The following is a 27,871-nucleotide window of genomic DNA, read 5'->3' as shown; positions in this document are numbered from 1 at the left end:
TACAAAGTCTAAAACGTAGAGCCAGCGTACACCTAAAGACAGTGCCAGAGCCACAGAAGTTCCAGAGAAAACACACTCGTTGCCTTCAAGACTTGGGGCAGACGACGTATGACATAACAGGACAGACCCGTGTGTAGGGCTCTGCCCCTGTTTCTGGCGCAGACAGAACTCCTAAATCCTTCGGCATCGCCTGGGTGATAGGAACGTCCTTTGTCCTAAGGAGGTGACTCTTGGTGGCTCCTGGACGGGGGCTGGTCGCCAGAAAGACCAAGCTATGAATCAAAGCTTAGAATTTTCAGTCTCATCCTCTGTTCTCTGGAGAGGGCCTGGAAGTTGAGTGACAATCGGTTCTGCCCCTAATAGGCCCAAAGTGCCGGGTTCCGGAGGTTCCCGGCCGGGTGACCACGCAGGGGTGGGGGGAGAGTGGTACCTGCAGACAGCACAGAGGCTCTGCCCCCTCCCCCACCCCTCGCCCTGGGCACCCCTTCTGTCTGCTGTCCCCGAGCTGTGTCCTCTCATGGCACACGGGTCACCTGTTTCCTGAGGACTGGGAGCCACCCAGCAAAGGGATCGAACCCAAAGAGGGGGCTGTGGGAACCTCGGACTCAGAGCTGGCTGGTCAGGACCCACAAGTGGCCCCCGAAGGGGGCTGGGCAGTCTCGTGGGGCTGAGCCCTCACCCCGTGGGATCCGAGGCCGTCTCCAGGCGCGCAGGGTCAGAAGCGGGCTACGCTGGAATACATCCGGCTGGCGGGACGGAGAACTGCTTTGGTGCGGGGAAAACCCACTCATCCGGGGACAAGGGAGGAGCCCTGCGTGGGAGGCACAGCGAGCTTCCCCAGCTCACAAAGGCTTCTCAGAACACGGAAAACAACACTCATGAGATGTTTCAAAACGAACAGGCCAACCTGATCAAAAGGCACGCGTCTTCTCTCCGATGTGTACCATTAACCAAGTGAATCAGCAGGCTACAAACTGAGAGAAGCGTTCGGCATGCGGATCCCAAACAAGGGACTCACGCACAATATGTAAGGAACCTCGCCAATCAACGGCAAAAAGACGAGTAACACCAGTTTGGAAATGAGCCAGGCTGGAAAAGACCTTCCACGAAAGGAAATGCACGGGTCAGTACCAAGACACGAAAATGCTCCGTACCCGCGTCCGTCGGGAAATGCAAATTGAAATCACAAGGAGACACGTTTCATGCCCACGAGGATGTCTTTTTTAAACGACAGCAGGTGGGTACAAGGAATCCTTTGGGGGGAGGCGGGTGGAAATATTCCGGACTGCATGTGATGGTGTTACAACTGTTCACATTTATGGGGCCGCCCGGGGTGGGGGGGGGCTCAGCTGGCTAAGGGTCCGACTCTTGATTTCGGCTCAGGTCCTGAGGTCACCGTGCGTGGGGTCGAGCCCCGCATCAGGCTCTGTGCTGACAGCAAGGAGCCTGCTTGGATTCTCCCTCTCTCCTCTCTCGGCGTCCCTCCCTGCTAGCGCTCTCTCTCTCAAAATAAACAAATAAGCTTAAAGAAAAAACAAAAAACCCACAACTGTCTGCATCTACGGAAAGCAGGGAACACCACCACACAAACGAGTCCTGACCAAGCTCATTCGTTGCCGCGAGAGCGTCGGCCGCGTATCACAATGGAGAGACACACGCCTGTGGGGAAACTGGAGCAAAGGGCTGGAGGACGGTGGACGCGAAATCCGGGGCAGCGATCACCTCGGAGACGGTGGAAGTCGTGAAAACGGTGAGGAAGCTTCCAGGGCGTCCGTCACCTTTTTCCGGCATGTTGGCGGTGATACGTGGCGTCGCTCGCCACGCCGGTGTTTTCTGCTTCCAAACGTCGGCCTGACGCTATGCCCGAGTTTATAAAAACAACGCCACGCCAACGAACCGTGGAAGAGACCGGGGGTGGACCTCCAGGGAAGAACACGCATTATGGCAACAACCCGCCCAGCGGGGAGGGGGTGGGGGGACTCGACTCCACCCCGAAACTGCTGACGGCGCCCCAGGCAGAGTCAGGAGAGCCCCCAGAGTTGGAAGCCCACGGGGGCCACCCCGAGCGACAGGCGGACGGATGGGGACGCACGGGGGGGGGCAAGGGAACGCGACCTCCCCGGCTCCGCGCCCGTTACACGCCGGGCCTTTGCACCTCCCGGAGCCTCACTCCGTGCTCGGAGTTCAGTGCCCGTCCCGCTCGGAGAAGGGGCACGAGGACGTCCGTCCGCGAGCGGGGCTGGGTGGCGGTGCCCTCGGGTCCCTCGAAGCACTGGCACCGGGGATTCCTTTCCGCCACACGCGCCCCGGTCCGAGGACGGTGGCCCTGGCGGTGACTCCCTCGTGCGGAGCTTTAAGCCCCAGACGCGGGGCGCCTGGGTGGCTCAGCCCGTTAAGCCGTAGCACCTTTACTACCCTCAAAACGAAGGCACAGGAAACAGCCTCAACCTCGACCAAAGTCAAGTGATTACGAACTCAGAACAGCTCACTAACGGAACTAGAAGGAGGTACCAAGAAAAGTAAATTCTAACGGAGACAGTACACGGCTCAGTATTCACTGCGCGAGAGAACGCGGGGGCGTCACGCCGGGGGAGGGCTATCAGGACAGGGCTACAGACCAGAAATGCACGGTGCGGAAGCCACAGGACATCACCCGAGAGGACCGCCAGGGAAACAAGAGGAAGGAAGACGGAGGAGGTGCCCGGGAAGGGTGGCGAGGCGGGGGGGCTCCCAGCACGTCCCGGAGCCAGGGGTGTGTGCTTCCCGCCCACATCAGCATCAGGAAGGACTCCGCGATGCAGCTTGGGGGAACCCGGCCGGGCCGCCCCCATCCCCGTGTGGCCCGTACGCCCCATCCCGAGGGCCCCCCCATCCGAAGTTCACGCTGGGGACGAGCTCCTGTCGGGGCTGGACGAGCAAATGCAGCGCCCCCGGGCGGGGAGCGGGGTGCCGGGGCAGGTGCACCCTCCAGATTTAGTTTTTAAGTCTGTGCCCCTCCCCCATCCCAGGGCTTTTCTTGAGAAGCGAGGGGAGGTCACGGCCCGACTCGAAGGCTGTGGATGACGCGGCCGGGTCCCCAGGGGCACAGGGAGCCCGCCGGGAGCCCGCGTGTGTCTGCAGCGGCACTCTTAGACCGCGATCTATGGCTTATGGACTCATTTCTGTTAATTAAATCCTTAATATAATTTTGAGGTAAGAGTGCTTGGCCTGTATTTCAGACGGTCCCCGGAGGACCGGGAAAGGGAGAATATGCCATGTGGCAAAGCGCCATGAAGCTTAATCACCCGGGGACATCTGCAGGAAATGGCACTAACGGAGGAGGGACACGTGGGTGGACCAGTCCACACGCACAATCCCGACTCACTTCACCAGCCCGTCAAGGCTCAGAGCCCGACTCGGTTTCCCTGGGGGCCCACCCACCTCTGAATCGCAGCCTCGGGGGGGGGGGGGGGGGCTGTCGCTGCCGTGCCCGCCCCCGCTCACCCGGGAGCCGGGCTCCCCTGACTCCCCCCCGAAAAGGAACCCTCTTCCTCCTCAGACCGTGTTTATGCAGGGCCGCGAAAGTGCTGCACTGACCCCAGGCCGTGCATCTTCGGAAGGAAATCAATACATAATTGTGTCTTCCGTCCGAGCAGCGCGGCCCAGAGCCCGGCTGATTGGGAATCAGAGAGTGTGGAAGCAGAGGGGTCAAGGCTGGCCCAGGGGGCCCAGGTCACGCCCGAGGCCCCGAAGCCGTGGCCGCCTCTCGGGGTGCACGGCCTTTGTACCCGGAGCTGCCGTGTGCTGGGACGAGGCGGGACAGGCAGGGCCCGGGGTGACGGCTCCTCCCCTCTCCCCGTGGAGGAGTCCCTCCCGCGTGCGCAGAGGGCTGGACTCCATGTGGCCACCCTGCACCCCGCTGCCGGCTTCCCGGTCCCTCCCTTATCCCCCTGCTTGGGCCCAGCAACCCAGATGCTCCCCCTCAAGGGCAGGTATGACCTGCTCATTTCTCTGCCTCTCATCCCTCTTGGCAGGGAGCACGGTGGTGGGGGGCGGCGGTTAAAAGCGCCCTCGTGACCTAGAAAGGCCTAAGCTTGCGTCTTGCCGGGTCACCGAGTCCCTGGCGCCCCGTGTAAAACGAGCAAACAAAAACACCCATCCGTCAGGTTGTCCGCGGCGGGATGATGACGCGAATAACGCCGACAAACGTGAGCCCGGTGGCTGGTCGCGGTGGGCGCCACCATCATCATCACCGTCACTTTCACAGCTTCCCAGCTGTGGCGCCTGGTGAGCCGGGTCAAAGGAAGGGGCGAGAAGGGGTGAGGACGGGGCTGGTCGTCCACCTGGGCCGTAAGCAGATCCGGCAGAGGCGGGGCGGCTCGAACAGCAAGCACTGACCTCTCACGGCTCTGGAGGCCGCGGGGCGCCATCAGGGCTCCAGCAGATTTATCTGGTTCGCAGACGGCCGTCTTCCCGCTGTGTCCCCTGCGGTGCAGAGAGATCTCGCGCCCCTTCCTCTGCTCACGAGGGCACCGATCCCACCCTGGGGCCACGCGCACGACCTCCTGTCACTCAACACGTCCCAAGGCCCCTCCAGACACCATCACGCTGGGGATCGGAGCTTCACCATGCGGATGGGGGCGGGGGGGGGGGGGGGCACGACCGGGCCCCAGCAAGGGGACGTCAGAGGAGGCTGGGGCGCCCTCCAACCGGCTGGACTTGGGCAAAAGGCTTGCCTTCTTCATCCTGCAGGCCTCCTGCACGCCTGTCACCTGTAGCATGTGCGATCTGGGGAGCCCCGGCCGTCTCCCCCACGTGTGGAGGCTCTGAGCCTCACGGATGCAGGACCCGGAAGCCAGCTCTGTCCCGGGGTGGGGGGGGCGGAGAACGAGCTTACGAGGGAGGCCAGGCTTGCCTCCGGCCTTGCGGACGCCCAAGCGCAGGCTGGGGCTGGCGTCTGGACCTCAGTCCCGGGCAGGCCCAGAGCCCCGTCGGCAAACGGAGCCGGAACTCAGCCCGAGGCCGGGATCAGTCCTCAGCCTGCAGCCAGATCCGAGCTGCGCTGGGGCCACCGCCGAGACCCCGCCTGAGGACAGGAATGGAATTTTCTGATGCGAAGTTTAACGGTTTCTGCGAACAGAACCCACGGCCAAAGCTTCGCGGGCGTCGGGCTCTAACCACACCACGGATGCACCGAGGTCAGAAGTGAATCGTTCCCTTCGTGGTTTTATGTGTCTTCAGCCCACGTGCAGCATCCCCACGGACATCGTCTGCGACAAGTGCGCGGACATCAGTGGTTTCCCCTCTGCAGCCAGCGCACCTGCCGAGGCCGTTCTGCTGCTCGATGCCCCTGGAGACCCCCGGCAGGCATCGCCCCGACCCTCGAGACTCTAAAGATAAACCTCTTGTGGACGTTTCCACAGACCCAGGCACCTGTGCCCTCTGTATCCAATCCTCTGCCCTCGCAACAGGGGAGCCACGGCGGCAGAAAGGCGGAGTGTGGCTCACGGCAGCGGTCTGTGGACCGGGATCACGCGTGGGGTCCAGCCAGAAGGGGCCTGAGAAGTGATCAGCAGGGGCCCGGGGTGGGGCCCCCCCTCTTGGCCAGCAACAGGTGCCGAGACGGGAGGAGACTGGGCAGAGCCCCGAGGGGACCCGTCCCTTGTCCCTGGGGGGAAGGAATGGACGTGTGAGTGAGGCTCCTCCCCACCTCACTCCAGACGCCACGTCCTCTCTCATTCACCCCCCACGTGTTTCACCACGGCGGTTCCAGAAGGAAGGTCCGAGCTCTGGCAGGAACATGAGTCTCTCCCACTCCGGGCGTGCTCGAACGCTAGGGACCTCCCCCGGCAAATATAATACATGGACTTGGAAAGTTTAACTCGCGGTGTAACCGGGCCAGGCCGGCCCCGCCCCGTCCTGCTGCAGAGAGCCCTCCAAGGGCCGGCTCATAAATACAAGGACCCGGAGAGCAAACTCACTTCTGCTCCTTTTCCAGCTTCCTTTTTTTTTTTTTTTTTTATAATTAAACAGTTAGTGGCTAAATTGCATTGTAATTGATTGCAAAATTGCTTTTTTAATGAGATTTAGACACTAGGAAATAGCTTTTTGTTTTTTTTTTTCTCCAATATGCCCAGAGTGAACTTGGTCATTTCGACAACAAATTGCCTCCCTGGCCTCCTGGGCACTTGTCACTGGGAGCCGAGCAGAGGGCCGCCTTGCAAAGAGGCGGCTGGAGCCCTGGCCCCTGCCCACCCCCCCCGCAGGAAGAGTGCCCGGCAGCCCTGGTGTCTGGGCCCCTCAGGGCTCCTCCTGGCCCTCCCCCACCCCCCCAAGGTGCCGGCTGTCCGAGCGGGGCCCTCAGACTGTCCTGTGTGCCCCCTCGTCATCCGGGGCACGACCCTGAAGCCCCCTCTGGGAAGCGTGTCTCCTCCAGCTCGTTCCAGCTCACCCCGTGCCGGTCACCGGAAGGAACCTCGAGGTCTCCCGGCCCCCAGCACACGGGGCCCACCGGGGAGGCGGGAAGGTCAGAGCCCCCTTCCGGGCTCCAGGAGCCCCGTGACTGGAGGCGAATAAGACAGAATTCCTGCCCCGAGATCACAGGTCAGGGCTGGGGACAGAAACAGGGGCACAGACAGATCAGGAGGCGAGGGACACTTGCACGGGGCCTTGAAGGGTGAGTAGGAGTTGGCGGGGAGTGAGTCAGAGCTGGAGCACAGTGCTCTCTGCTCACACTGGGTGCTCAAAGGACGGATCCTGGAGCCGGGAGAGCGTGGCAGGAGCCCGGCAGTCGCCAGAAGGAGCCTGGCCGAAGTCCTTGCTCCGCCCCACCCTTGGCCGTGCTGGGCTGGTTTCTCCCCTGCACGCCGGGGCCGCGGTTGTGAACTACTACAGATGTGCCTCGGCCCTCCGGAAGCTCAGAGGTCTCCACGTGGCCACAGGCAGATGTGTCCTCGGAATCACGCGCTCCGCCCTGTGCTAGGCATCCAACCACGTGGGCACACCCCCGGAAAGATCCTGTAAGGGGTGCGGGTTCCAGGCAGGCGGTCAGATGCACCCTCCCTCAGGAGGACGCACCTCCCCCCGAGACCCAGAGGATAAGCATCGCCCACGAGCCGGGGAGGCCCGGACGCTGCTCCGTGTGGAGAGGCCCTGGGGGGGGATCGCTGGGGACCGGGGGCCTCTCACATGGGCAGGAGGGCAGAGCGGTGGCCACGGAAGGGAGCCTGGTCTCCGCCAGGGAGGACGGGTCTGCATGCAGAAAAGCATCAGTCTGTGATGTGCAGACAGGACCTGAGGGGGCGCGGGGGCCGGGGGCGGGCAGGGGGGTCTGCAGCTGGCCTGGCAGGGCAGGGTGGTGGCAGCTGGGATGCGGGGCTCAGGGGGTGGGGAGGCAGAGGCTGGGGACGGGGACAGTGGACGGATCCGAGAGGGACTTAGCCGGCAAATCAGGGCCTACGAGGTAGGCTGCAGCAGGTGGAGGGGAGGAGTCAGGGCGGGGGCACCGTGGGCCTTGGAGGAGTAGCCGGCCCGGCGTCCCCCCTGCACGCGCGAGAAGCCGGCCTGGGTCCCCACCCCATATGCCAGGAGACGCACGGTTTCCCCACCCCCGCACGCCAGAAGCCACAGGCTCGCAGAGACGAAGGACCTGGCCGCGGCCACCCAGCTCACCAGTGGCGGGTCTGGGGTCTGTCCACGCCAACCCAGCCCGCCTCTGTCCTGGCCCAGCTCCAGATCCTCGGGGCCTCCCTCACCTGCCTGCCGTGTGACCCCGTCTCTCCTGTGCCCTCGTGTGTCCTTTCAGTGACCCCCCCCCCAAATACTTGAGTCGACTTAGGTTTGTCCCTGTCCCTGGCCACCTGGGGACACAGCCCTTCCTCTGGGAGGAATCAGGGTCCAGTTAAAACCAAAAATGCAGTGGTTTTTAACACGACACGGGCTCCCTTTCTGAGGCTTCCGGTTTTCAAACAGGTGACGGACACACCAGGCTGAGAACCACGGTCCTGCCGGGAGCTGGTGGAAGGGGCAGGAGATCTGCGGGGGCCTCACAAGGACGGCCTCCGGCCCTTGCTGGGAGAACCCTGCGTCACGGCACCATCAAAGGGGAATCATCTGCACCCCAACAAAAAGAGTGAACACCGGGGCGCCTGGGTGGCTCCATCGGTTGGGCGTCCGACTTCGGCTCAGGTCACGATCTCACGGTCCGTGGGTTCGAGCCCCACGTCGGGCTCTGGGCCGACAGCTGGGAGCCTGGAGCCTGCTTCAAGTTCTGTCTCCCTCTCTCTGCCCCTCCCCTGCTTGCACTCTGTCTCTACCTCTCAAAAATAAATAAATATTAAAAAAAAAAAAAAGAGTAAACACTTAGATCCCTCAAGTATAGCCAGAAGAGGAACCCAGCCTCGCCTGGAGCCAGAAGGCCTCGTCCTAAGACTCCGTCACGGGAACGGCCGCGTTTAAAACCTCGGGGGTTCTCTACACCTTACGACAGGGAGACATTCCCACGAGCTCGTGGGGACCCTCACAAGTGACGCGAGGTGGACGAGGCCGGCTCCCTTCCCTCCAGTGGACAGAAGACGACACCGAGGGCCCGGGAGGTCAAGTGGCTCCCCCAACGCCACACGGCCAGCAGATTCCCGGGACCAGGGCCGGTTCTGAAACCGCCGAGGACCCGCCTCCTCTCCCGGCCCGCGGCTCCGGCCTGAGAACCGAGTGTCACCGAGTGCCCGTCTCCAGAGTTTAGACCCTTTTTAGAAAATTCTACACCCAGTCGCCGAAGCCCGTGTGTATTTCAAATGCTCAGAGTTGCAACTTGGCAAAGCGGATGAAATGAAGGGCCCGGGGCAGGTGGCCCTGTTGCGACAGATTTACAGAAAACCCGGCCACGGGGGCCGGAGCCGCTCCGGGTGGCGTGGCCTCCGGTAAGCCGCTTCTTCCCTCAGGGATTTATTCTCGGTGGCGACACCCGGGCTGGGGTCGGATGCTCCCTGGAGTCCTTCCTACTCCAGCAAAGTGCTGTCACCGATCAGCTTCGGGCACTGGGCCAGCGCGCGGGGAGGGGGCTGCGGGGCGTCCCTCGGGCGGCGCGGCAGAAAGAGCTGGGCCACGGGGAGGGCGGGCGGGGGGCCGCTCGGTGCCCCGACGCAGGTGCACGCAGGGGAGCGGGGCTCCCACCGCTTTGCGGGGCACCTGAGCCCAGACGGCCCCTCTCTCTCGTCTCCAGAAGGCGAGCCGGGCACGTGGTAGGAAGAGCCCGCCACGGAGGCCACGGGCCGTGGCCCGGGGAGCGTGGCCAGTTGCCAGCGCGTCCTCCGAGGGCGGCCGGAAGCGGGGTTTGGTGGGAATTGCCAGACGGGGAGGAAGGGGCAGGATGTCCCCAGGGGCTTGTTCGGAATGGGAACGAGTCTCACGCCCAAGTTGAGATTTGTATTTCTTGTTTTTCCGAAGCCGCGTTGACGGGCGCCAAGTTCACAATACAAACAGTGGTAATTGCGATCGCTTGCCGTTCCCATGGCAACGGGCGAAATGAAAAGGGCAAACATTGGGGCTGGAGCTCTCCTCGGATTCAACTCGGTGGATTTTCACGGCCAGGCAGCACGCGAGCACGCGGGGCCCCCCCGCCCCCCGTTTCGAGAGTGAAAACCCCTCCTGGGTAAGTCACCAGGGGCCCCCGGGCCGACCGGCCAGGGTGTGAAGCCGCCGGGTGGCTTCTTGAATACCTCCAGCGACGGCGAGCTCACTTCACCTCTGGCCGGATGTAGGTGCTCACTGAAGGGGGACGCCCGCTGAGCAGGCAGGGGTAAATCCACGAAGGCGTGGGATCAGGCCGCCCCACGGGAACGGAAGGACAACCGTGGCCAACAGCTCACGTTCATCACAGCCTACGTTCGTGCGCGTGCGGCTCCCAGCACCCCACCCTCGACGGACCGCAGAGGACCAGGTCTGGCGGCCGGTGAGCTGAACAGTTGCACGTGTCACACACTGTGCAAATCGCCCCACACCCATGACCTCATCTGGTTCCCGCCACGGCCTGCCTCAAGCATTATTATCTTTCCTACTTCGCGGATGAAGACGGCGGCCTGGAGAGGTCAGGGCCACGGTCACGGAATCACGGCTGAGGCTCAGACCCGCCGACCCCGGGGCCCACGCCTGGCAACCACACAACGGGGCTGGGGATGCCGGTTGCACAGCTGGGCCTGGTCTCCCGAGCCCCCCCCCCCCACGCAGAGAGGTACGCCGTCACCAGGGAGGATCAGACTCCGGAAAAACATCACCGACACAAAACAGTGAGTCCACAGAGAAAACGACAATTAAATACCTGCCGGGGGCACCTGGGCCCCAGGTACAGAGACACAAGGTCTTTCCCAAACTCAACCGTCAGGTCAGCGTGTGCCTACTGTGTGCCGGGCACCGGGGGAGGCCCTGGGGATCCAGAAGGGATGAGGCCTGGACCACACGGAGGGTGGTGGGCAGGGAGGGGCGGGCAGGGCCGCAAGCCGACACAGGGCAAAGAAAAAGCAGTAGGTGTTACAAGAGTGGTGAGGACTGTGGCCGCTGAGGCTGGGAGAGGGGAACCCTGGAGGGCTTCTTGGAGGAGAGGGCCTTTTCAGTCATTCCTTTGCTCGCTCACCAAAGCCATGTCTGCTGTGTCCCCACAGGCACTCTGCAGAGTGTGGGATGTGAGGACAGCCTACCCCTCCCCGCGGGATGGGATCAAGAGTCGACCAGAGGAGCAGACAGAAACTCGTCCAAGTGCCGGGAGGGGGAGAAGGGCTCTGGGGACGAGGGAACCAGACGCCGGGCTCGTCTGCAGTGTCCAGGGGAGGCTTCCTAAAGCTAGAGGCGTTTGGGCCGGGAAGAGAACGCTGAGGGCCCAGAGGAGGGATCGGGGGCCCGGCTGGGACCGGGAGTGGCCCTGGATGAGACCTGACCGCGGGGACGACGCAGGAGGGCTTCCTTGCGCCCCGGCGGCACCAAAGCACGCCAACCTCAGTCCTTCCCGGCCAAGGCCTCCCTCTGGCCCAACCCCCCGGGTCAGGAAGCACAGGTGCCCCTGGTGTGGCCCATCCCGAGAGGCACAGAGCAGACCAGACGAGAGCACAGATGCACCTGCCGGGGCAAAGGGCCGTCAGCCGGGAGCGAGGGGGCAACGTGAGGGGCCTCGGCCAGGCCCCACGGAGACGCCGGACAGAGAGGAGCAGGGAGAGGACAGCGGAGTCCGCGGTTACCACGATACTGGCTCCAAGCGGGTGGGTTTGCCCGGCGGTGTCCCCGGGAGGTCACAGGCAAACCGACCCCGTGTGAGGGGAGCCCCCTGACCCAGGGCCACCAGGCGGCAGAGGGTCAGGCGTGGACGGGCTTCCGGGAAACACAGGTCTCCGGGAAAGACCCGGGTGTTCCTGCCTGGATAACCCGCCGAAGCCGGGAGCCCCGGGGACCCCCAGGGGTCTGCTCGCCCGACCCGCGACCTGCGGTGAAGCCCCCGCCCCCAACAGCACGGCCCAGCTGTGGAGGTTGCAATCAAGCCTTCACTGTCTCACCTTAAAAACGCACGGGCCAGCGAGGATGTCTAGACCCGGGGGCAAGAAGGACCCAGCGGGGCAACACTGGGGAACTAGGGCTATCACGGGAGCCAAAGCGAAAAGTCAAAAACCTCCTCCATATCCTCAGGGAGATTTGGTTCCCCATAAAACAAGAACAGGGACGCCCGGGTGGCTCAGTCGGTTGAGCGTCTGACTTCGGCTCAGGTCACGATCTCACGGTTCGTGGGTTCGAGCCCCGCGTCGGGCTCTGTGCGGACAGCTCGGAGCCTGGAGCCTGCTTCGGATTCTGTGTCTCCTCCTCGCTCTGCCCATACCCTGCTTGTGCTCTGTCTCTCAAAAATAAATAAATAAAGGTAAAAAAAAAAAATTAAAAAAAATTAAACAAGAACAGAATTCCGTGAAAGGGTGGAGACGACCCCCAAGATAAGAAAGAGCCCCAAGGAACTCACAATACAATAGCAGCAATGCAAAACTCAGTGGAAAGTGTTGCAAACGAAGCTGCAGAAATATCCCCAAAAGTAAGACAGCAAGGAGACAGGGTCGGTGGGAAGTAAGAGTACGAAACTCGGAACATCAGCGCATGAGTCCAACATCCAACAGACGAGAGCTCCAGACAGACCGGGGGGGCGAGGGAGAGGGGAAACACAGGAAGCCAAACGAGGAGCGTTTGCAGACGGACCCAAAGACCCTCCACGGCACGTTGCCCGGAAATTCCCAAGTGTCCGGCAGGAACAGGAGGTCCGAAAAGCCGTGAGAAGGCCCGGACGGTCACACACAGAGGCCGGGGAATGAAAGCGACTCTCTGTGTGTTCCGGGCGGAACTACGACCCCCCCACCCCGCTTCCTATGTGGAAGGTCCTCATCCACAGCACCTGGAAATGGGGTCCGGACAGACATCACTGACTGGGGTGAGGTCACACCGCAGCAGAGCAGGCCCCTAGTCCAGGACGACCCAGGTCCTCGGGAAAAGGGGGCATTTGGGGGGCGCCTGGGTGGCTCCGTCAGTCAAGTGTCCGACTTCGGCTCAGGTCACGATCTCGCGGTTCGTGGGTTCGAGCCCCGCGTCGGGCTCTGTGCTGACAGCTCGGAGCCCGGAGCCTGCTTGGGATTCTGTGTCTCCCTCTCTCTCTCTGCCCCTCCCCTGCTCTCACTCTCTCTCTTTCTCTCTCAAAGATAAACAAACATTAAAAAAAATATTTTTTTAAAGGGAGCATTTGGACACAGACACAAGCATGGGGAGACGCCGCGGGACGGCCAGGGCGCAGGAAAACTCCCAGGAGCAAGAAGAAAGGCATGGAATTCATTTGCCTCCAGCCTCGGAAGGGAGCAGGCATGATGTCGGAGTTCCAACCCCCGGAACCAGGGGACGGGGACGGGGGAATCGTGACGCGTGAGCTGCTGTGACAGCAGCCGGAGCAGACTCACGTTAACGGCGGCCGGGGGACAGTGGGCGAGGGACGGGGACCCCCGAGAGAGGTCTCCAGCCTCGAGCTCTGCAGCCAGCCAAGGACCAGCCCGGGGTGAAGCTGGAATAAATACACTGTCAGCGACGCACCATCGCGGGAACGCCCACCCCCCACGCGCCTGTCCTGCGAAAGCCACTGCAGGATGACGCCCGGCACAAAGCACAGCAGCAGACGAGAAGGGAGGACAGGCTCCGGGAGAAGGGAGGACAGGCTCCGGGAGGCGGCGAGGCGTCCCAGAGGGCCCGGCGGTCCTGGAGGCGGCTGGAGCAGGGCGCTCGGGAGGAATGTCGCCAGGAGGGGAAAATCAAACGCTGGCACAGCAGGAGGCTGTTCAGGGACCGGGGACTGTTTGGAAACAACTTCCGGCAGACGCAGGGCACCAAGCGCACCCGCTCTCGCACACGTGTGAGCGCCCCCCGCGCGACAGACGACACTCGGTGCCTGGACCGCGGCAGCGAGACAAGGGCACGACGAAAGCCAGGGCCCAAACGGGGCCGGGAGAGGAAGCGTCGCCGCCCCTCCGGCTTGGCCAGCGTTCACACGGTCAGAAGGAAGCAAACGCGAGGTCTCGGCCGTGGTGGTGACGTCCCCGTGCGGCGGAAAGTGCCGGGCCGTGGGGTTCGGCGCGCCGAAGCCGGGTCCAAACGGGATCCTTGCATCCAGTGTGCGAGATCCAGACCCGGGAGCACAGGATCACAGCCTGCGTCCCCTCGCCCCCTCCCCCGCACACAGGCCGGAGAACCCGGGACACAGCAGCTTTCAGCCGTGCCTGACGTGCAGAGAGAGGCCCCGAGCCGTTCATCGATTCACCCCCCTCCCTGGTGGTTCCGGTAAATTCCGGCTCCGGTCCCCCGGGCGAGTGAGAGGCCGATGGGGGGCCCCCCACCCCAGCGAGGACGGCCAGCTGACCACCGGCCGGCAGCTCAGTGACACCCCCGTCGGGACCTCTTGGCCCCGTTGGCCCTGAGTCCTTTCAGGGAATGACTCACACAGGTGATCATGAAAGAAGGGACCAGGGACACCAGGACGTGCCCCGGCTCCAAGCGGGGCCTGCTGTGGGGCCCTGGCCACGGGCCCTCAGGCCCCCTCCCCGAGGAGCCCCCGGGGAGCGGCCCGCCCACCCGCCTGCTTCCATGGGGGCTCGAGAATGAGGAGAGTGAGGGCCTGGCTCGCAGGGGACGACCCGGGCCTCCTCTGCCAGGTCAAGTGACGGGAAAGCAGGTTTGGACAGAAGGATCCAGGGGAGCATCCAAAGCCCCAGGCAGGGCGGGCCCGCAGTTGGGAACCGACCCACCAAGAAGGAAGACGCTCGGGGCCTCGGGGAAAGAGAGACGCAAACATTTTCGACCTGGTCCCAGCGAGCACAGACGTGAATTCTTATAAACGTGGATATCAAGGCTCTGGATTCCGATTCTTTCCCTCCACCTGCGAGGTTTTGCCCGAGGTACCCAGAAGCACGCACGTCTGACCACAGAGGGGGCTCCCGTTCCCCAGCATCATCACGGTCGAATCTCGGGTCGGGGGGCTTCCTCCTCGAGCACAACCTGATCCTACCGGTTGTGGTCCTGGCTTTCGGGTGCCCTTGTGTTCCCGGTCCCTGACATCAGGCCCGGCCCTCTGTTTCCCGCCCCCCCGACACCTTTCCACAAGACCACATTACAGTCCCGCCGTCACACGCGGGGCCCCGGGGACGCTGGCATCATCGGTCGGCAGGTGGGAAGGCGGTCAGGCAGGGGGTTCTAGGGCGCAGGCCCAGAAGCGGCCACACCGGCTGCATCCCGCTCTACGGGCCAGCCAACCACCAGCAGGCCGCGTGCCTGGTGGCTGGGGACCGTCTGTCTGTCCAGTCTGTCACAAGGTCCCTTCCAGCACATCTGCGGGTTCCCGAGCTGCTGTCACAAAGACCATCTGCTCGCCCCGCGCCCTGGGAATTCCTCTCCACCAGGGGGAGAAGGTGGCCTTCCTGGGGACTGGCTTCTGTGGGTGCCGGTGGGTGGTTCCCACTGACGGCAGCTGTTCCTGAATTAACGGGAACGAGGAGGGAGGGAGGGAGTGTTCGGGGAGACTGGACCCCAGGGGGCCTCTTTGCTGCTGCCCCCCCGCCCCCCGATGCAAGTCTCCCCTCCCTGTTCCCTCCTCTGATGTGAACTCACCCAGCGGTGGGGCCCGGGGATGTGGCCCGCGAACGGGCAGGCCGGGCTGCAGATGCCAAGTCCTGGGAAAAGGAAAGAAGTTTCTAGGACACAAAGGCGAGCCATCGGCAGGATGAATGCGAAAGCTCGAGGCCAGCCTCTCTCTTCTCGTGTAGAATCCCCCGCGGGGTCCTGAAAAACTTGTTCTCGGTATTTATTAGGAACAGGGGACCTGTGGCCCTGAAAGCCTGCACCATTCGCCCCCCCCACGACATACGCAGCAGATGCCCCGAGGCTGCGCGTCCCTCCCCCAACTCGGGGCTGCGACCAGGCTGTGGAGTAAACTCTGCTCTCCAGCCAGAGGACAAGCCGGTCCCGGAGGCAAGCCCAGGGCTGCGGCCGGCCAGCGTGCAAGCAGGTGACCCCGGGGCCACAGCGTGCCTGGTGGTCGGAATGACAACAGCAGGGTCACCCTCTTTACGGGCATTAACTCGCTCGCTCCTCCCGAGCACAAACCAGGAAACCTCGGGCCAGAGGGGCAGGGACTGGGGGGGGGGGGACCCACCTCGAAGGTTGTTTGTCGAAAGACTGGATCAACCTGGAGAACATGTGCTGAGGCTCAGCAGGGACCCCCGAGCACCCCAACACGAGGAAGGTTTACGGGGGGTGCAGGCAGGACGCGGCGAAGCCGTGGGAGACAGTAACAGCCAGGCCCCCACGAGCCCCGAGGTGGAGTGCGGGCGGCAGGGGAGCGGCCCCTCTCCGGCGCCCACGGCCTCACCCCCCGGCCTGTGCACGCGTGGCCTTCCACCCCAATGGGGGCTCTGCAAGAGTGATCCTGGGGACACGGGGGCCCGGCTGGTCATGGGGTCCTGGTACGGGGGACGCAGGGGACTCGGAGGAGGAAATGTGACTACAGGGACTGCGGTGACGAGGGGCAAGGAGCCACGGCCCGCAGGCCCGGAGCAGCTGGAGGCAGAAGGAACAGGGTCCCGTCCCCGAGCCTCCGGGAGGAACACCACGCGCCCACACCCCAATTTTAGTCCCTCGAGGTCCATTTCAGACTCCCGACCTCCAGAACCCAGAGACACACATGCGACGTCTGAGCCTCCGTGTCTGTGACGGGCGACGCCTCCATCACAGGGACACCTGGTGACCTGAGCGCAGCACTGCCCCGACAGCAGGTGCACGAGAGCCCCCCCCCCCGAAGGCAGCTGAGGGGACAAAGCCTTGACCTCACTGTCCCCAGCGCCCGACCCACTGGCGGGCTTCCATGGGAAGAGGGAGCCCCTGAGGAAGCACCCAGACAGCTTCCGGGAGAACAGAGTGCAGTGAAGACACGGCAGAAGGGCCACACGGAGATGCCGCTCGTGTGCCGTGCAGGGTTCGGGGCCACGCGCAAGTTCTGCGGAGGAGCAGGGACCTTCCTTCCGGCTGGAACACGAGTAGACAGTCCCAGGAGGACTGTCACGGCCCCGGGCACAGAGGGGGACATACGTCCTTCCAGCGTCCTGTCTTCCCCCCCCCCACCCCAGCCTGGCCACCCCTCGCTCGCCTTCAAGGACGGGATTCTGCCGGATGAGAGAAGGGCGCCCGGCGTCACACGGGGACGTCCTCGGGCCGTGCCCCTGGCAACGGACGCTCACAGGCCAACGTAGCTGGAACGCGGGGCCAGCACCAGCCGATACGGCAACTGAGCACATCGGGAAGAGGTGCCCCTTCCTCCAGACATTTTCCCGCCACCTGCTGGGAACTTGCAATAACCACATACCTACGATGACCATGAGACAAACAGGGGCCCCCGGGTTGTGCAGTGCCCAACGCGCACAACTGTAAGTGGCAGCCCGGGAAGCTTTCGTGGAGCCCCAGCACACCCCGAACGATGGTGGGGATAGGTGCTCTCCTTTGCTGTTTGTCTGCCTCCCGGACCCCGCCCAACGATCTCGCACGCCAGCCGGCAAAGACCACCAGGAGCACGAACGCAGCCGGCTCACGCGCTAACCCGGGAGAGAGCACAGAAGAGACTCCCCCGTCGCGTCACGTTCACACGCAGCCCGACGAGTCACACTGAATTGTGAACGGCGTGCAGGGTCGCAGTGGGACAGGGGCACGGCCCGCCGCCACCCGCACCCCGACACGCGCCCCTCGGGACGCGCTGGGAGCACCACACGCCCCAGAGGCGGCGTGAGGCACGGAACGCAGAGCACCTCGTTTGGGACGAGCCGGTAACGCTGCTGACGCACGGGGTCAAGGTTAACGCACCTCTTTTTTGCCTTTTTAACGTAACTTCCCGGAAACCGGACGTCACGGCTGCCGCCTGGACCGCGATGCCCTCCCCGCCTGGGCCCCCGTGGGACGCGGTGCCCGGCTGTGGGCTCGGGGCCGCTCGACATCAGACCTCAGGGGTCACGGGACACTGTGCCCCCACCTCCTCCCTGGGGGAGGGCTTGGGGGGGACGTGGGGTCAACTCGCTATGAGGACACATGATGTCCCGGCCGAGAGACAGATCTTAAACATGCTCTTCCCCCCTTATCTTCCTTCCCCCTCCTTCCCCCACTTCCTCCCTCCTCCCTTCCTCCTTCCCTTCTCCCTCCCTTCCCTCCTCCCCCCATTCCTCCCCTCCCTCCCTCCTCCCTCCCTTCCCTCCCTCCTTCCTCCCTCGCCCCCTCCCTCCCTCCCCTCCCCCTCCCTCCCTCCTTTCTTCCTCCCTCCCTTGTCCCCTCCTTTCCTCCCTTCCCTCTCTCCAGCCCCATTCCCTCCCTCCCTCCCATACATCACACTCATGTGTAGACTGTCCTGGGAGGAGTGTTGTACAAAAAGTCCCAGCCCGGAAACCTGGAAACCTTGAGCGCTAATCCTGAGGCTGTCCCAGAACTGCAGTGGGGTCTGGAATGTTACTGCCCTTCTCCAAGCCTCAGTTTCCCCATCTGTACAGGGGGGGTGCCTGGTGGCATTCGGACGCTGCAGCTCTAAACCCTCCCTTCCCTGCGCCCTGCCCGCGGGACCTGCTGGCGACCCGTGAGAGTCAGACAGTCAGGGCAGGTCGGGGATCCTGGGGAAGCAAAGCTTTCTCAGGGCTCCCAGCCAGTCCCAGCTCCGGCCCCCGGGGACCCCAACCTGCTTGATCTCTGCTGCCCCCTGCTGGCCACTCGGAAGCAGCTTCCAGCTCGGTCCCTTGGAAAGGTTGGAAGGGGCGACATCCCAGGACCCTCCTGCGCCCACCTGCCCAGACCCGGCCCAGAGCAGCTCCCGGAGGCTGTGTCAGGGCCACAGGAAGCCAGCGCCGGGGCCAGAGGCCTGGACAGGGTGGCGGCGCACCTCGGGGCCCTGCTCAGCTCTCCCCACCCCTGCACCAGCCAGATAGGGCGAGAGGCACCTGGGTCCTGAAGAGCCTGTGGTCCCGTCCTTGGCCTTTGGACGGGGTGAGTCTGTTGTGTGTCTGGATCTGGCACACACGAGGGGAGGGGGGCGGGGAGGAGGGGGAGTGTGCCCAGCGGGGCAGAAATCACCAGGGAGGGGTGCGGCCGGGGGGGAGGCTCCGACCACCCGAGAAAGGCAGGTGGCAGGCAGAGAGGGGAGGGCTGGCCAAGAAAGGCCTGAACCAAAATGTGGCCGGTCCCCACCCCCTGGGTGGCTGGCGGGTCTCCAGGGAGGGAGGGTCTCCAGCCTCACGGGTTCCACACGGTCTCCAGCATTGGGGGGGGGCGGGCAGCTTCCACACAAACACCCTCCCCCCACCCCCCGCCTCTCTTTTCTCCAGGGCTTGCAAAGTCCTAGGGCATCAGGAGGGACCAGGGTCGTGGGACACATTCTGGCCTCAGCACAGACGGGGTGAGACCCTCACGGACCCCAGGGAAGAGGGCGGCAGAGGGAAGGCCACACACTGAAAACGGAAGGACCCTGGGGGCCGGGCGTCTCCGGCCATAGGTCCTGGTCCTCAATTAATTCCCTCGCCAGGCTCCCCATCTGCTTTGCAGCCTCCGGTGGTCCCGCCCAGCGCAGTGGGAGGCCGGTGATCGTCCCGCTCCAGCCCACGGTGTCCCCTCGCCCGACCCGCTCCCCTCTGCTTCACGCATATATACCTGGACGGCCCTCGGCCACGAGTCTGAACCCCCCGAACGCTAACCCCCTTTCCTCGCCACAAGTGGCCTCCTTCTGTGGCCCCTGGGGGCCGTGAATTTGGAAGCACAGAAAAAGAACCGCGATCACAGCACCGCACGGGGGCCTTTGGGGAAACTTACACCGTTTATTGGTTTTCTCATTTTAAAGTCAGTCTGCGGACAAAGCACAGAAACTTGGTTTTGGCTACAGAAGGAGCACAGGTGTTAACAGTGGGGACAGAGCAGAAGCAAAGGTCCAGTGGTCACCCCGCACAGAAGGGAGTGGTGGGGACTCCAGAGAGAATTCTAGAAGAAGTGGATGAAGCAACAAAAATAACCAGGGGAGGTCGGGTGGCATTGAAGGCTGTGGGAGACAGGGGAGGCCAGGGAAATGGGGGAGGCTGGGGAGTCAGTGGAGGAGGGGGGCAGGAGGAGGCCAGGGGAGGCTGGGAGTCAGTGAAGAAGGGGAAAGGAGGAGGCCGGGGGAGTCCAGAGGAGGCTACAGGAGGCCAGGGGAGCCCAGAGGGTCAGTGGAGGAGGGGGCCGGGAGGAGGCCGGGAGGAGGCCAGGGGTGGGGGGGGTGGGGCAGAGGCCAGGAGGGGGGTGGGAGTCAGTGGAGGAGGGGGGCAGGAGGAGGCTGGGGGAGGCCAGAGAGTCAGTGGAGGAGGGGGCCAGGGAGGCCTGGGAGGCTGAGGGAAGCCAGAAGTCAGTGGAGGAGGGGGGCAGGAGGAGGCCGGGGGAGGCTGGGAGTCAGTGAAGAAGGGGAAAGGAGGAGGCCGGGGGAGTCCAGAGGAGGCTACAGGAGGCCAGGGGAGCCCAGAGGGTCAGTGGAGGAGGGGGCCGGGAGGAGGCCGGGAGGAGTCCAGGGGTGGGGGGGGGGGTGGGGCAGAGGCCAGGAGGGGGGTGGGAGTCAGTGGAGGAGGGGGGCAGGAGGAGGCCGGGGGAGTCCAGGAGGCTGGGGGAGGCTGGAGAGTCAGTGGTGGAGGGGGCCAGGGGAGGCCTGGGAGGCTGGGGGAGGCAGGAGGAGGCTGAGGGAGGCCAGAAGTCAGTGGAGGAGGGGGGCAGGAGGAGGCCGAGGGGGGGGCAAGAGGAGGCCGAGGGAGGCCAGAGGAGTCCTTTAGAGTCAGGGGAGGACGCGGCCGGGGGAGGCCGGGGGAGGCCAGAGGAGGCCCGGAGGCCCGCTCCCTGCCCTAGCCCAACATGTTCCGGCAGCGCAGCCGTTCCTCCTCCCTCTTCTCCTCCAGGCGGCTCTCCAAGAGCCTCAGCTCCCTGCGCACCGCCTTCTGCATGGACGGCTCCAGCTCCAGCACTTTCTGAAGGTCCGCCCTGGCCTCCGCCTCGTTCCACACCTCCGCGTGGGCCCGGGCCCGCACGTAGTAGGCCTTCACGATGCCTGAGGGGAGGATCGGGCCGCCCCGGCCGCCGGGGCCTCAGAGGCCGGCCCCGCGAGGCCGAGCCTCGCCCGCCCTGAGCCCGGATCACGAGCCGTGCCCTCCGTGTCCGCCCGCGCCGCCGCCTCGGTTTCCCTCCCCAGACCGCGGGCCTCGGGGGGGGAGGGGGGGCTCTCCCTGCCCTCCCCGCCCCCCCTCCCCCCCTCCCCTGCGGCCGGCGCTTACTCTGGGCGCCAAGTGAGGCGAGGCGAGCGCCCGGCCCGGCGCGCAGTAGGACCGCGACGCTTCTCCTGACAAGCACCTGCTACGGGCCGCCGGGCCCCAGAGTCGCGGGCTCGAGAGGCGCCGGGTCGCCCCGACCGGGACGCAGCGCACGGCGCGGGACCCCTCCCGCCGCGGCCCCGCCCCCCGCGCACGCGCAGACGCACCTGGGTGGTGGCGCAGGATGTCGCTGGTGTGCTCCAGCACCTCGTAGTACTCCTCCTTCTTCAGCAGACACTGGCAGTAGTTGAGGGTCAGGGTGTTGATCAGCTTCTCCAGCTTCAGCCACTGCACCTCCCAGGGCTTCTCCTGCCGGGGAGCGCGTGCGCCGTGAGCTCGGGCCGCCCCCCCCCCCCCCCCCCCGCCTCGGCGGCCTGTCCCCTCCCCCCAGCCGCCTGCCCCCTCCCCCCCGGCCGCCCCCACCCTCGGCGGCCTGCCCCCTCCCCCACCCAGCTGCCAGCCGCCCCCGCCCGCCCTGCCCGCCGCCTCCCACCTTGGTCTGCAGGTTCCGCAGGCACACGATGGCCTCCTGGTACTTGGTGGAGGCCTCCTCGTATCGGCCCAGCTTGAAGAGCCGGTTCCCTTCCCCGTGGAGGACGGGCACCGCCTGCAGCTTCTCCTCGTTACTCAGGCTCCACGTCTCCCGCCGGTACTCGCTCGGGGCCTCGACCTGGCCCCAGAGCGGCAGGCGGGTGAGGCGGGGACCGGGGTGCCTGCGTCCCCGCGGCGGGGGAACCCCCCTCGGCGTATTCCACGGGGAGGGTGGGCCCGGCGGCAGAACCGTGCTCGCCAGCCACAGCCACAGCCACGTACACGGGGGGCCTAAAGCAGATCCTCTGTGCGAATCAGGGAAAGACCGCCCTTTGTCAACACACCTGACTCCAGTCTTCAGAAGATCGTCAGGAGACTCACTTGGCAGAACTACACGCTTTATTGCCATCTGCCGGGTAATCGTCATTCTAAAGGTTCCCATATACGGTGTCGGTGACGAGCACCTTGGAGGTGATGCCCTTGTGCGGTGGAGAAACCGCACAACTGTCCTAGCAGGCCCACAAAGACCCTCCACTGACACAATCCTCTGATTTATTTGTTCATCCACGTAGCCCTCGGGCTGAATCTCACCCTGGGCCGTGAGCTGAGTCCCGACCGGGGCTTGACCCTCTCCCGCCACCCCACAAACACGAGCTATCAGTCACTCTGGGGTCTGGGTGAGAAGGCGTGGGCAGTTCTGTTCAGCCTCTCCCACTGCTGGAGGACCAGGTCTGAATCCAGGACCCCGGGGACTGATTGGAAACCACTGGAAACAAAAGCACAGCCCAGAACCAACAGAAGTAAATGCCTCCGAAGTGAACACCAGCAACTCCCGAAAGAGCTGGTCTCAGATGGGCTTTTGGTACTCTTGGGGGTCAGATTCCACTTTTGCTGTGGTTTATGAACCCTCTTGTGCTCTAAAGAGAAAGCAGGTGACGCCCAGGGACCAGTGAGGTCAGGCTCCCTGCGGGCCCACTCCCCCGGGGCACAGCTGCCCTGAGGCTGGGCCAGCCCCCTGCCCCTTCCCCGCCCCCCTGCCCCTGGCATCCCTGCCCTGCTGCCCCTCCCCTGCCCCATGCACCTGCCCCCCTGCCCCTCTCCCAACCCCCCCCCCCCGCGCAACCCCTCCCCCCATACCTGCCCCTCCCCCACCCCTGGGGGCACCTGCCCCCCCACGCACCTGCTCCCCCCTCCCCCCCCGCCCCTCCCCCTGCCCGGGGCACACCTGCAGCAGCTCTATCACAAAGATCAAAGGCTGTGGCTCCTTCTGCAGCTTGTCCAGGTCCTCGTAGCCCAGCGTGTGGTAGGCAAACATGTTGGCCAGCCCGCACGTGTGCACGTGCCACTCTGTGGGGTCCTTGCCCTCCGCCACCTGCCGCAGGCTCCGGGACAGGATGGGGTAGACCCCTGTGTGCTGTGGGGAGAGACCACGGTGGCTTCCGGCCCCAGAGAGCCCACCTCTGGGTCCGGCCACAGCCGCCGTCCCTGCCCGTGGCTGGTGGTACGCGTTGTCCCCAGCACGCCCCCACCAATGACTGGGGTTCACTGTGTCCCAGGCAAAGTATTCACCAGCTCCTTCTGTTAGCCGCTTCGGTCCTTAGATGACCCGGTGAGGGAGGCACGACTATTATCCCCACTCTGTAGATGAGGAGACTGCAGCCCAGAGAGGTTAAGTAACTTGCTTAAGTCACACAGCTAGGAAATGACAGAGCCGGGATTCAAACCCGGCCCCAGAGGACACACTCTCGCCACAGTGCCATGCTGCCTCTTGCTGGCCCTTGTGCTCAGCGCTGACGCATGTCTCTCCCAAGGAGACCTGAGCCCCTGAGTCCGTGACCCGCAGGGAGGGAGGTTTGGAGAGCAGGGGAAGGAGCAGGCTCCGGTGGCCGAGAGGGCCACACTGATTCGCAGAGAGGCTGGGCACCACACCTGCCATAGGGGAGCTGTCGTGGGTTGCAGGGGGTGGGTACAGATCCCAGCCCATCCCAGCCCCTCCCTGCGCTGGGCACCGGGCTTGCCCTTCTGGGGGTGGAGGAGGCCTGGGGACATCAGCCCCTGGGGCCTCAGCTTCCCAGCTGTGAGCCCCTCTGCTTGGACCCGGTTCTGACACGGCCCATCTCCGGCTCTCTCAGGGCAGCTCCAGGAAAGACCCGGTGTCGGGGACTCCAGGGGCAGAAACAGCTCAGCTTGTCCTCCAAGTCACCAGCGTGGGGGTGAGTGGGGGTGACGGTCAGCGCTCCCCGCCCCCAGGAGCCAGGATTAACCCAGAATGCCTGAGGCTCCTTTGTGAGGGAGGTGACCAGATGGCAGTTAATCCCATGGGGATCAAGGCTGAACTAAAGCCAGGAGAGGCCCCAGGAGCAGCCGGCTGGGGGAGGGCCCATCCTGGCCCGGCAGGCGGCCCCCAGCTCACACGCCCTTCGTCCCACGAGTCCACGGAGCCACCGGCACCCTGGAGCCAGCAGACCCTCTGGGCAGCACGGTGGGGCTGGGGGTGCCGCCAGGAGCCAGGAGAAATCCGGGAAGGATGGAGTCCCCATCTGCGCCAGTCTTGTGAGGCCAGCTTGCCTGGCTGGGGACCGGCAGGACAGCTAGAGACACACGCGGGGCCCTCTGTGGGGCTCCAGCCCCGGGGACTGGGACCCAGGCTGCGACGGAGGCAGGGGGCCCCAGGACCCCTGCCCGTCTCTAAGGCTTCAAGGCCCGGGGTGGGTTCTTTCTGAGGGGCTGTGTCTATACTGGAGGCTGCAGACCGGTGGGCCCGAGGCCATATTCAGCCGCCAGATGGGTTTTGTCTTAACCCGCGCCTTGTGGAGTTTTTACCAATTAGTTCCTGACATTCAAGTATCGAGGGAGTCTGCATGCTAATGAAGATTTCTGGCTCATCTTAAAAACTCAGAATATGCAGCCACGTGGCAACCAAGGGGGGCGGTGGCTGAGGACAGGCTGCCCCCGTCGATCGGCCAGAGCGCCCGGCCTCTGGTGGAATCGGAGTTTGCAGCCCTTGGCCTCACACCCCACACTACTGGGCACCAGCACGAAATCCCACCTCGAGACCAGCGTCCTGCCCACGGTGGGGGTGAGGCGGGGAGGAGAGCTCTCAGGGCAGAGGCCCCCAGCTCCTCACTGACCCTGCCTCCCCTGAGTAGGGGGAGGTGAGGGAGGCAGGAGGCCCCCCGCTCTTCAAAGCGAGAGCTGATGAGGGCTGTCCAGGAGGAGGGCTCTGCAGGGAGTGAGGGGCCGAGCCAGGCCCTCCTAAGTCCTCTGACAAACACACATGATGATCCCACCGATCGCTGAGTTGTTCCAAAACTCAGATTCTTTTTTTTAATGTTTGTTTATTTTTGAGGGGGTGGGGGCAGAGGGAGAGAGAGACACAGAGTCCGAAGCAGGCTCCAGGCTCCGAGCCGTCAGCACAGAGCCCAATGTGGGGCTGGAAGCCACAGACCGTGAGATCGTGACCTCATCCGAAGTTGGGTGCTTAACTGACTGAGCCACCAGGTGGCCCCCCAAAACTCAGAGAGATGGCCCCCAGGGAAGGGGCTAGGTAAATTAACCACGCCAAAGCTTTGCACACTTCCTGGCCCAGATGCCACCTCTCTCCCCACATGCAAACCTGGTGAACTCCTATTCATCCTTCAATACCCAATTCAATATCGTCTTGAAAAAGTTTCCCCCAAGATCCTAAAGCAGCTAGTTGCCCGTCATCTGTGGCCCCAAAGCACTGTGCCCTCACTGACTCCCCTCCCCTGCTCACCCTGTCTCTCTCTCTCTCTCTCTCATATAAATACATATTAAAAAATATTTTAAATAAATAAAAATTTTAAATTAAAAAAAAAAAAAAGTTCATCTCCGAAATTCTTCCAGCACTTTTCAGTTGCCCCGAACTATGCTTTGCCCTCGTAAGCACCACATCACGTCTTCCCCACGACAGCCCCTTAGCCTAGGGTTTCGGTTGTCTACGGATGAACAAGACAGCCAGAGGGAGGAAGGACTTCCCCAGGGTCACACAGCCCCCAAACTACCCCCGGTGAAGGCTTGAATCTGATCGGCCACCATCAGCAGCCACTGCGTCCCCTGGGGGAGAGCCCAGGGGAGCTGGTGCTGGCTGGACCAGGCTCTCAACGTCTGCACCCATCGGCCAATCACAAGACAGGTACCACCCAGTGAGAGGAGAAGCAGGTGTGGCACACGACGTTTGGAAACTATGGGGACAGAGGGACGCGGTAGACGATCCGCGGCAGGGGTCCGGTCCCTCCAACGAATCCACGCCAAGGGGACAAAGAGGGGAGATGACCCAAAAAGAGACCCAAGACGCGTATCCACAGGGCCTGTGCACGGACGTTGTTTGGGCCCAGCTTGGAACAGCCATAGAGAGTGGCGGGAACAGGACCAAGGAGCGACTGGCATTAAGGAAATATCGGGGTTTCAAAAGGATGTAACGACACCGAGGTTATGTTATTTTAGTATCTTTTTTACAGATACAAGATCTAGGATTTGTGGGTGAAACAATCCGGTGTCTGGAAGGTGCTGTAACCACGCGGGCGAGGGAGAGAGGCGGAAGGATGGGGCTGGAAGCCGGGCTCGGGTCACGGTGGCTGGCGTGAGGGATGGGCACTTGGGACCTCACTGCACTTTCTGTTGGCTTTTGTATATGTTTGAAAGTTTCCGTAAGAAATGTTTGTTGGTGTTGTATGGAAACCAATTTGACAATAAATTTCATATGTTAAAAAAAGAAAAGAAAAGAAATGTTTGTTGGGGGGCGCCTGGGTGGCTCAGCCGGTTAAGCGTCCGACTTCAGCTCAGGTCACGAACTCGCGGTTCACGAGTTTGAGCCCCGGGTCGGGCTCTGTGCTGACAGCTCGGAGCCTGGAGCCTGCTTCCGATTCTCTCTCCCTCTCTCTCTGCCCCTCCCCCACTCGTGCTCTGTCTCTCTCTCTCTCTCTCTCTCTCAAGAATAAACAAACATTTGGGGCGCCTGGGTGGCGCAGTCGGTTAAGCGTCCGACTTCAGCCAGGTCACGATCTCGCGGTCCGTGAGTTCGAGCCCCGCGTCGGGCTCTGGGCTGATGGCTCAGAGCCTGGAGCCTGTTTCCGATTCTGTGTCTCCCTCTCTCTCTGCCCCTCCCCCGTTCATGCTCTGTCTCTGTCCCAAAAATGAATAAACGTTGAAAAAAAAAATTTAAAAAGAATAAACAAACATTTAAAAAGATTTTTTAAATGGAAATAGTTTTACAAGGCTCACAGGAGTGGGGAGGGGGCAGAAAAGTGACCCGTGGCCAAAAGTCCCCAGGATCCAACAATGGTGTGTGGGGCATGGGTGGCCCTGGTCCCACATCCCGCCAGCCAGCCGCCACACTGACTGTCGCTCTGGGGCTTGCTCCTGGGGGTGACTCTCCACCTGCACGGAGGAAGGCCACCCAGGGTTTTGTCTCAGCCCCGCGCAGCGGCCCGGCAGGAGCCCCGGCGGGCGCGCCTACTTACGATGGAGTCGCACCAGAACTCGGCCACCTCGCCGATGCGCATGGACGTCAGGAGCACCTCCCAGACCTCCAGCTTGAACATGTTCCCGATGATAATGTGCATGGGGTGGCCCACGCGCTTGCTGTCGTCTATCACGGTCCGCTCGTCGTCACATTGCGTGGTGCGGAAGTGGAAGATCACCTGGTGGCCGAGACGGGGACCCCGGGTCTAGACGCACGTCCACGGCGCCTGCGGAAGCCCCCCCACCGGCACTCTCCGGGAAGGGGGGGGTCCCCGGGGCTCAGCTCACGCAGCCCCAGCCAGAGCTCCCCCCGGGGAGGGGGGGCCGGGAACCCACTCCCTCGCAAAGGACCCCATCCCCCCCTCTGGCAGCCTGCGGGTCAGGAGCCCCTCGCTTACGTCAGCCCTGGATCTGCGGCCACAGACCCAGGGAAGCCCCCCAGAGATTTGTGGACAAAACGACGACCGCTGAGGGCCCCTCCTTTTAACTCGACGTTTGGGGCTCCAGAAAATTCCCAAAGCCCTTCCCCTGCCCCACGCCAGAGTTTCATTTTCCAGCGTCAAAAGTGTCCCGTGAATGGGCACCAATCCAGAGGTCCCCAGGTGCTCAGGGGTCGACAATCCAGGGACGACGTGTCCGGCCGGGTTCTGACAAAGCCGAACGTGGTTTCAGTGCGAAGGCTGCCGTGGGGGCCCCTATCTGGTGTGGGGGGCGGGGCCCACTCACCCGGGACCCCGTGATGAAGTTGGGGAGATCCCCCGTGCCTCCGTGCAGGATGGTTTTCCTGACCCCTTCCACGTTCAGGAGCAGAGCGGCGTCCATGGCTGCGGGTGAGGGAGGTGTGGGCTCAGGCACAGATTATCTCCCCGGAAGAAGGGCTTGGGTGGCGGAGACCTGGGGATTGGTCCGCAGGGGTATGGGTGAGGAGTAGGTCGGTGGTGCCTCATCCCTGCTCCTCACAGCGATGTGGGGGCCCCCGAACCCCC

At 63.6% G+C, this 27,871-nt stretch overlaps 1 protein-coding gene and 1 non-coding gene across 4 annotated transcripts; one reads left to right on the top strand and one right to left on the bottom strand.

The window, feature by feature from the left end:
* Positions 1 to 27,764, bottom strand: AIPL1 (aryl hydrocarbon receptor interacting protein like 1). 3 transcript variants are annotated; one of them, XM_045487312.1, is made up of 7 exons: positions 27,612 to 27,764; positions 26,885 to 27,064; positions 22,627 to 22,815; positions 21,364 to 21,540; positions 21,038 to 21,179; positions 680 to 811; positions 1 to 272 (listed from the first exon to the last, which is right to left on the bottom strand). In XM_045487312.1, exons 1-7 carry the CDS (start codon positions 27,705 to 27,707, stop codon positions 172 to 174), a joined length of 1,017 nt encoding a protein of 338 aa, XP_045343268.1. In that variant the 5' UTR covers positions 27,708 to 27,764; the 3' UTR covers positions 1 to 171. The 3 variants fall into 3 exon arrangements, with proteins under 3 accessions (XP_045343268.1, XP_045343269.1, XP_045343271.1); XM_045487313.1 differs by lacking the exon at positions 1 to 272 and having other exon boundaries at positions 591 to 811; positions 27,612 to 27,763; XM_045487315.1 differs by lacking the exons at positions 1 to 272; positions 680 to 811 and adding an exon at positions 20,302 to 20,611 and having other exon boundaries at positions 27,612 to 27,756.
* Positions 11,682 to 11,766, top strand: TRNAR-UCG. The gene has a single exon. It is a non-coding gene; the product is annotated as a tRNA-Arg (tRNA).
* Positions 27,765 to 27,871: the final 107 nt, after the last annotated feature.

This window comes from Leopardus geoffroyi, chromosome E1 (genome assembly GCF_018350155.1).
Source record: "Leopardus geoffroyi isolate Oge1 chromosome E1, O.geoffroyi_Oge1_pat1.0, whole genome shotgun sequence".
Classification (NCBI taxonomy): Eukaryota; Metazoa; Chordata; class Mammalia; order Carnivora; family Felidae; genus Leopardus; species Leopardus geoffroyi.
This window is presented reverse-complemented; position numbering and strand designations above follow the sequence as displayed.

Excerpts from the sequence above, each read along its gene's own strand:
- AIPL1 (XM_045487312.1), bottom strand. The coding sequence starts at position 27,707 with ATGGACGCCGCTCTGCTCCTGAACGTGGAAGGGGTCAGGAAAACCATC. Across the intron at positions 22,816-26,884 it reads AGTTCTGGTGCGACTCCATC|CACACAGGGGTCTACCCCAT; the intron begins GTAAGTAGGCGC and ends CTCTCCCCACAG. Across the intron at positions 21,541-22,626 it reads TTGTGATAGAGCTGCTGCAG|GTCGAGGCCCCGAGCGAGTA; the intron begins GTGTGCCCCGGG and ends CTCTGGGGCCAG.